Source organism: Drosophila ananassae, chromosome 2R (genome assembly GCF_017639315.1).
Source record: "Drosophila ananassae strain 14024-0371.13 chromosome 2R, ASM1763931v2, whole genome shotgun sequence".
Lineage (NCBI taxonomy): Eukaryota > Metazoa > Arthropoda > Insecta > Diptera > Drosophilidae > Drosophila > Drosophila ananassae.
In genome coordinates, this window is record NC_057928.1 from 4,384,829 (window position 1) to 4,394,139 (window position 9,311).

At 37.0% G+C, this 9,311-nt stretch overlaps 1 protein-coding gene across 1 annotated transcript; it reads right to left on the bottom strand.

Annotated features, from left to right (window-relative positions):
• Positions 1–8,230: 8,230 nt before the first annotated feature.
• Positions 8,231–9,311, bottom strand: LOC6493873. Its single transcript, XM_032454360.1, has 2 exons — positions 9,214–9,311; positions 8,231–9,071 (listed from the first exon to the last, which is right to left on the bottom strand). The coding sequence occupies exons 1-2, from the start codon at positions 9,214–9,216 to the stop codon at positions 8,418–8,420; spliced, it is 657 nt and encodes a 218-aa protein (XP_032310251.1). The 5' UTR covers positions 9,217–9,311; the 3' UTR covers positions 8,231–8,417.

The window sequence follows — 9,311 nt, forward strand, 5'->3', positions numbered from 1 at the left end:
GAGGCGGTGCCACACCCATTTTTTTTTAAATTTCTACTGCCTATGGATTATATTAACCCAATAAAAAAAACTAGATCGAAATATCTTGTTCCATTCGTGAGTTATTAATTTATGCCAACAAAAGGGGTCGTCTGGACCATAGTGCGATGTGACGACCTGCATACCTTGGCGTGCGCGAGGAGACTCTCGCCGAAAAATTAAAAATTTTCTGTAGGCATCCGATCTGGATGAATTGTACACCAATCGAAAGGTGTTGTTTAAATTATATCATTTTTGTCCTAACATTTTCCAAAAGTCGTTTGGTTTGGGGTTGGTTAGGGTGAAAGTAAAAAAATGTTGAATCACTAAATTGGGGCTGATGGAGACATTTTAGTCCCTAGATAGAATACGCGTCGATTGGTACCTCAACCGTCCCGATCCGACATTTCTTTCAGAAGTTATTAAAAATTTGTACAGCTTTTTCCAAATGAAGGTAGTTTGTATGGTTGTCTGTTTGTACTATTTTTTCTTGGCAATATTAAAAAAAATTGGAGATCTTTTTTACTATCATATGAGCAACAATTGTTCTACAACTTTTTGAAATATAGTAGAACTCCAATTATCCGAATTAATGGGGACCGGGACCCATTCGGATAATCAAATATTCGGATAATCGGATTTTCGTTTTCTTTTCGAAGCCATGGTATAACAATAATACAGTATTGTACACGCACAAACAAAAGTAAGCCGTAGCGAAAGAGTACCGTCCTCGAGCAAGGTCAATAGCACACTGGCTAATCAAAACAAACAATCGCGGGGGGAAGTCAGTGTAGGCACAACGGCAGGTTAAAAAAAGTCAAGTCAAGACTTGTGATTCGGATAATCGGCGATTCGGATAGTCGGAGTTCGGATAATTGGAGTTCTACTGTACCTTAAGCTTACGTTTAAAAATTAAAAAAACGTTTATTAAAAAATTCATAACTTTATACTTTTTACACCGTTGAAAAGGGTTTTTAAATATCTACTTCACTTTCTTTAAGACCAAACGTCTTAATAGTACAAAAAAAAAATACACTGAAAATAAATTTTTTTGAAAGAAAAAAAAATATTTTTCAAAATTGGCTCATTTTATTTAACAGGTGGAATATTGCCATAAATAGCAGGAAGTCGCAACATTGCAGTTTCACTTTGAGAGCAAAGACACTACCCAGAGTCGAACTCCACGACGTCACCATCCCACAGTCACCCCAGGCCCAGTACCTGGGTCTGATCTTAGACAAGCGGCTCACCTGGAAGGAACAAACCAAGAAAATAACAGCTACATGTCGGAGTAAACTCAGGAAGCTAAACTGGTTACTTAAGCCAACAAGCAAGCTCAGCCTTGGCAACAAAGTGTTGCTGTACAAATCTACCGTGCTGCCCTCGATCATATATTGCATTCAGATATGGGGCATGGCTTCTGACACAAATGTCATGAAAGTGCAGAGAACTCAAAACCGAGCGCTTCGCATGATGGCAAACGCGCCTTTGTATGTTCGAAACGACGCCCTAGCAAATGATCTCCACATTCCCTCCATTAGAGAGCAGATCAACCGTCACTCGAGTCGCTACAGCGATCGCCTCTTAGCGCACCCCAACCACCTAGCAGCGTCTCTAGCTAATCAAAATAACCGAAGAAGACTGAAACGAAGACACCCCAGCGATCTCTGGACAAGAGGACGTAATGTTTCCCGAGTCCTGAAGCAGTAATTTTACTGTAATCTCCTGTTATTGTATTAATGTTATCTGTTCATTGTTATACTCTACGTATTATAGCCATTAAGTTGGCTGATCGACGTAAATAAAACTTATATGTTAAATAAAAAAAAAAAAAAAAAAAAAACGCTCATTTTATCTCATTTATATTGCACGTGAAAATAGCCCTTGAGATGATGCAATTTTTTATATATAGCTTATAACTGTCAAAATTCGTTAAGATACATACATACATACTGTGAAGACACATACATACATGGATTTGATGGGGAATATTTTTTTGAGCATGTATGTGTGCAATAAACTCGAAAATATGGAATAAATTCTTTCAACTTTTACTTTATTTGTCTATTGGTCGACTATATCCTATAGCTGCCATATAACTGATTGATCGGAAATGCCATAACTGCGTTGTTTTTTAAGTTAGAAGGATGATACGTATACGATGTGCAAAATTTCATAAGCATAGCCGCCATATAACTGAACGATCGGAAATGGAACAACTTTAACTGCAAGGGTCAACTGCAATATCTCATCTGTTTATTTGTTTAAACAATTTGGTTTCCAACAAAGAAAACAATTTTGGATTTTTAATACAATTTTTGGCAAATTTTTAATTAAAATTTTTAAACTAGCTATTTTTAAACTTCCAAATTCCAAAACCTTTGTAAATTAATAATATACGTATTTTACTGAAGCTATCGAAACATTCTTTACATCTTTTAATTATTCCACTTTCTTTAATGTCAAAATCGATGGAGTAAAAAAAAGAATTTTGGTGTTTATCCTTGCACTTAAAGTACTGAAAACTATGTGAATAGCCTGTCCAGAGTTTACTTTAATATTCTATATATTATGTGTTCTTTTTTAAATAATTGAAGGTCTATATATACACAAAAAAAAACAACTGATATCATATACAAAAACTCTTGACGAGGTAAAAGACCGGTGACGAACCTGCATGCTAAACCCAAAATATCTGATACCAATTTTGGTAATGAAAATATGCTATATAGATGTACAAAATTGAAAAAAAAATATTCTTATTCGGCACATGCCTGATTTTTTTTTCTTGCACGTGCCGAACAAGAATACTTTTATATGCTCTTTTGTACACCTATATGGTGATGCTATAGATTTTGCTGCAATGCCGAGTACTTGCAGTCCACAACGCCACGAGAAAGCATTTACTACTTTGTATAATAATACCTCATTTCTAAGGGAAAGCTTGTTTCGACTTAACCATCTTAACTCTCGGAAGGTGAGCCGCTTGTCCAGATAAGCCCCGAGGTGTTTGTAACCTGCTACGTGGGATAGTTGTTGGTGCATTTGGTGGGATTTATTCCAATGTTCCAATTTTTGGCCCATTGCTCGAATCTTTCAAGATATTCTTGCAGCCGCGAAAATGCATCTATTCCTCACTAGGATGGCAGTGTCGTCAGTGAAAGTTGCTGTTATTAAATTCTAGCAGTTTCGACTTGCAGGCATGTCATATGTGAACAGTGTATAAAGAAGTGGGGACAAGGCGTTACCCTGTGGGTGCACGGATTTCTTTGGTGTTGGAATCAGCGCCATCCTTTGTGCCAAGAAAGCTTCGTACTAGAAGCCACAGTTGAGGTGGAAGAAGTGTTTTTAATTTGTAAAGCAACCCCAACTCTTTCGAATCCTTCCGGAATGAAGTTTACCACTCTGTTCAGGTGTTCCGTGTGATTTGCGGAATCCAAACCAAAAAGGAGGTATGCTGTTCTGGATTTCCCTGATGTTCAGTATCCGAGAATCTAGGCACCGTTCGAATAATTTAGCTATTACCAGTTTTATGGATCTCGCCTTTTTCTATTGCTTCGGAAAGTATTATTGCTTGCTCGTATTGGGCGACACATTTGACCGGGCGATCTATTTCTTCCTGATCCTCATTTCTAGTGGAAGCTGGAGAAAACTCAAACTTCTGGGATCGATTTTGCAGGCTGTCAGCAAACGCTTCCGCGTTGTGTTGAATAGCCGGTCGCTAGAATTTGCGTTGTGGAATTCTTTATAGCTTTCAAAAAGCAGGAGCCTTACATAGTTTGTGAAGATTAATTTTTTAGAGTTAAAAAATTTTAAGCTTAGTTGTCAAAGGAACTGGTTAGTATCTTGCAGTTCTTTAAACATGGCTTGGAGAATATCTTCCCCTTGCAGTAAGGGCTTCTAAGGCTACTTCAAGCTTGATATTTAATGGATTGGGTACATGTGAGAGTGAGGCAGTTGGTGGGCTTTGGGGGTTTACTATTTTCAAACCGGTGCGAAGAGTATCTGTATAGGAAAGATTTCCACGTACACCAGTCGCAGGAACAAATTGATTGTATCTGTAATCATTCAAGCGTCGAAAGTTAGTTGGAATATTGATTTTCGGCTTCCGTTTTTCCGAATTGGCTTTATAAACTTGACACTCTCTAGTCCAAGCTGCATGATCCTTCCCACAATTAATGCAGGTGAGATGATCGTCAGCTGACATGTTGCAAAGAGCGGGGGGATGATCCTGAGCACTTGCGGTATGTATACAGGCGAAGGCCGTAATTTCTGGAATGACTAAAACCTTGTCATCTATGGCATACGATGCTGTCCATTTTTTTCCTTTGTATTTCCACCAATACCTGTTTCAGTCTAATAGATTTAATTTTCAACGCCTCTTTGTTGTTATCCCCGCGGGCATGATCAATGAAAAAGAAGTGGTTGGGGATAGCTACCTCGACTGATTCTTCATACTTTTGGGAACGGACTTTTCGAGGTCGCGGGTAATACACACATAGGACTTCATGTCCGCATTGCTTAAAGCTCTCTTGGATTAGTTGGATGGGAGTAGAGTTAGCCAAGTGTCGTACTATCACTCGGTAGGCTTTTTCTTCTTTAAGCTAATAAGTAAAGTGCGTTGCATTTTTCTCTCTTAATAAACGCACAAGGCTGCGATAAGCGTCTGGGTTAGCAGCATTGACTTTTACCTTATTGTTCCTGCCAACTTTAATTATAAAGTTTTCAGGACCAATGGCACATTAAATTTTCTTCTCCATGAGGAGTACATCTGACACGTTTTCGATGAAACGACTTTTTTAAAAGTCGTTGATGAATTCATTCACTTAAAATTTATGAATTTCAATCAATTCAGAAGAATTGACACTTATTTATTATTATTATTAGTTTATTCGCCACTATTGTGGACTTGTCCTTTTTTATATGCTCCGCACATGTGTCCAGTTTGACAGCTCACCTCCGAATGTAACAATTAACATTATTCCAAAATCTATTCGAAAATCTATTACATAATTCTCGTAAATTTATTCTAGGCACGAAATCAATACTTCAAACTATCTGAATGTGAAATGTCTATATGAAACTAAATACAAGTTATGTATTAAAATTAAAATATATTTACTTATAGTAGTAGATGATTTCTTCTCGCTACTACGAATACAATATACTCTTGTACTCTACGAGGGTAAAAAAAACGAATGTGGGGTATAGGAAGCATAGGTTACGAGTATAGGGTCTCCTTCTTTTTTGGGTTGTTGTTGAGAAAAACCCTAATTTCACAGACCAACAGCAAAAAATCTCCACGCATAATTTCACCTGTTCCATAACCTTTAAGCTCCCCTGAACCAAAGTCCAGAACAAACATAGGTTCTATCACCCACAGTTTCCGCGGTACACCTAAGAGAAGAAATTGATCAAATTTTACCATATATTGAATTATGTAGGCCGTGTAATGGCGCTCGTGGTCAGGTATAGGCAGAGCGCAAACTTTAAACGGGTTTTTTTCAAAACTATGTTTCCAAAGTCATTTGACAAGATTTCTCGGAAACTACTCAACTGATCTTTATCAAATTTTGCACAGACCTTCGAGATACGATTTTCGAGAACATTTTTTCGTTGATAAAAACTATTAAAAAAAAATAATTGTAAACAAATTTCACCAAAATTTGAATTTTTTTGCAAAAACGTGTCCCACAACCTTTCCCTCTTTCAGTTTCTAGTTTTAGGTCTGTACTAGGTAGAACATGTAGGTAGAAAATGTTTGGTTTTTTCATTTCGTATGATTCTGTCAGGAATTGTGCTGTCAACGCGAAAGCACCTTTTTTCCGAGGAGTCACCAGAAATTACGTCTCAATGGCTGATTGTTTAATATTTCTTTCAGAAAACTTCTGAAATTGTTCTTCAAATATGTATGTATATTTAAGAAACTTCAAAGTTGTAATAAAATCTCTCATTCTTTATATAAAAAAAAAATTATTGAAAATAGCCCTTATTTTGGCCGAGTAAGCCCACCTAACCAATATGTGTTAGATATTCGAAAACCCTTTCCAACCCTTTTAGTTATTCTAAAAATAATTTACGCAAATACGCAACCGCGTATAAACCCATGGGATAATTCAACTAAAAGCTTTTTTACTTAGAATTGATATTTTGCAACTTTGTAGCCAATCAATTTAAAATTATTTTACCTATCAAATGCCGTGTTTCACGTAAATATTTAACCCAAAGCTATAAAAGGGAAATTTCCAGACTCTGAACGCTCGCAATATTTGTCAAACTTCTCCAACGAACTAGAATGTTTGTAATTTGGTTGATTGATTGATTGATTGTCTTAACCATTCTATAACTTCAGAAAAGTTTTTTTTTTTGCAAAGTGTTTATCCTTGTAGCAAGAGAAGAGTTATAAAGTTCCTCATGCTTTTTTCAATAATGTTGATTATTTAAGAGATTAAAATAATAAAAAAAAGTTTAACCTAAAAGTCGCCGATAAAAATGGAAAACACATGATAAAAGAGTCCTTATTCGTGTTCTTCATAGAACATAATAAAGAGTTCTATAGGTGCCCCATACAAACTTTACTCCGACTAATATTTAACAAGATGAAAATGGAAATTACAATTTCTTACCAGATGGTTTACAGTGGTAATGACATTTCACTACATAGGAATGAAGCTCAATAATGAGTTAAAAAGTTGGTATCACAAAAAGTGAAATACAATACAAAATTATTTTCTGAAAATGTTTTTTTTTCGACCAATAATTAAAAAAGAAGTTTAATAAAGAAAACTTCATTGTTAGCTAAGTTAACACATATTTCACGTTATTATTCAAATTTAAAAAAGTTTTCTATATAATCCTAATGGGCAGGATCCATGGGATCCATGGCAAATAAAAATATTATACCAAGAAAGGGAAGGAAATCTAACTTCGGACGGAGCCGAAGTTGATATACCCTTGCAGATAGGTAGCAGTTTGTATTATTATAGATATATCGGATCGTATATAGTTGGCCGCTCCTTATGAGAGTTTCACCATCAAATAAATTTTCTAATTTAAATGTTTAAAAAATAAATCAAAGAATAGATCAAAGAAGAGTGATTATTTTCTAAGCGAAAAAAATACAAAATAATTCTTAATCATTATTTATGATTTTTAAAACAAAAAATTTACATTTTTTTAAAATAAGACATTTTATTTTTTTATACCTCCGTAAATATTGGTCTCTTTGTGACATACCCAAGTTTCAGAAAAAAACTCATTTTAAATAATTATTGAGCATTGTTCACTAAGTGGTGAAATTTCCTTAGCAATGTTAAAAATCTGTAAAGAAATGTGAATTTTAATTTGTAACATTTTAAATGTTGGTCGGAAGGAAATGTTGTATGAAGGACCGAAATAACTCTTTATTAGCTAGGTACACATCGCTTAAAAAAAAATACCTTAAAACAAGAAAGGAAAGCTAACCTTTCGGGCGGAGCCGAAATTTATATACCCTTGCAGTTGAGTCGCAGTCCGCTAGGTGGCGCCACGCATCTAATAGTATTAGATATATATCGGATCGTATATAGTTGGCCGATCCTTATGAAATTTGGCATATCGAATTATTTTGCCCAAAGAGGAACCCCAATTGAAACTCCCATCCTTCTAACTTGAAAAACAACGAAGTTATGGCATTTCCGATCAATCAGTTATATGGCAGCTATAGGATATAGACGGCCAATCCTTATGAAATTTGGCAGATCGTATACGGTTGCCCAAATTAGAATCCATAGAAAGTCCCATCCTTTTAACTTGGAAAAAAAACAACGAAGTTATAGCCTTTCCGATCAATCAGTTTTATGGCAGCTATAGGATATAGTCGACCGATCCCGGCCGTTCCGACTTATTTACTGCCTGCAAAGGAAAGAAGGGTGTGTGCAAAGTTTCAACTCGATAGCTCTAAAATTGAGAGACTAGTTTGCGTAGAAACAGACAGACGGACAGACGGACCGACGGACAGACGGACATGGTCATATCGACTCAGGAGGTGATCCTGATGAAGAATATATATACTTAAGGTCGGAAATGTCTCCTTCACTGCGATGCACACTTTTGACCAAAATCATAATACCCTGTGCAAGGGTTTAAAAAGTATGAGGAACAGAAAAAATTTCGTGGGATGTGGCAAGGGTTAACATTTCTTAGAAGCGATTTTTAAAAAGTCATTGCAGGGTATTTTTTCGAATAATATTTAATTATTCCATATGCTGGGATTAATAAAGGTTTATGAGTTAAAAACAGGAAAAATTGGTTTGCTTAACTTCAATAGTACAACAAAAGGCTATCGTTTTACTTGGTCAACTTCTAAGAGTGGTTCTAGGATCAATTGGGTTCAATATGCCGAGTAAGAGTTGGTAGACCTATTGACGGTGGCGGTAACGTAGGCGACGAACTGTCTTGTAGCGGTATCCGTCCTTAGCCAGCTCAGTTCCCTCTTCGGCGTCCTTGGGCTCAGCTTCAATAGCTGGTTCTTCTGCAGGAGGAAGATATTCGCTGTTGGGTACGCTCTCAGCAGCGGCCTCCCGGCGGTGGCGACGGAACTTTAGGCGGCGTACTGTCTTGTAGCGATAACCATCGTCGCCAAGTACGGTTTTCAGTTCGGGGGCCAACTCGACCTCGACAGGCGGCAAGTACTCGTTGCTAGGCTCGGCGACCTCGGAAACGTCACGACGGTGGCGGGCGCGGTACTTCAGCTTGCGCACGGTCTTGTAACGGTACCCATCGTCGGCCACCTTGGTATCCCCAATAGCGGCGGCATCCACTGGCGGCAAGTACTCTTGACTGGGGGCTTTTACCAAAGGAGGCAAATACTCTTGGTTGGGGACTTCTCGGCGGTGTCGCAGCCTTAATCTACGTACAGTTTTATAACGGTATCCATCCTCGGATAGCTGAGCAGCTTCACTGTCGCCCACTGGTGGAAGATATTCCGCGGACGGTTCCAAAGCGGCAGCATTCGAAGACTGACCAGCTACAAAGGCCACCAGACTCAGAACGAAGGCCCCAACAAGGAATTTCTGAAATGGTAAACAATTTTTAATTTTGTATTAGTCCCAATGAAAGAGGTTTTTCCTCATATTTAATATTTTATTTTTTGTTTCTTGTAAAATATGTAATATATTTATATTTTTCAGTGGTACAAGTTAAAGTTGTACATACCATTTTTATAATTTAGTTTTATGACTACTTCCGGCTGATGGTTTTACTTTGTCGAAGGTATTGAACCCAATGATATTATTCTTTGATTAGGCTCCAAT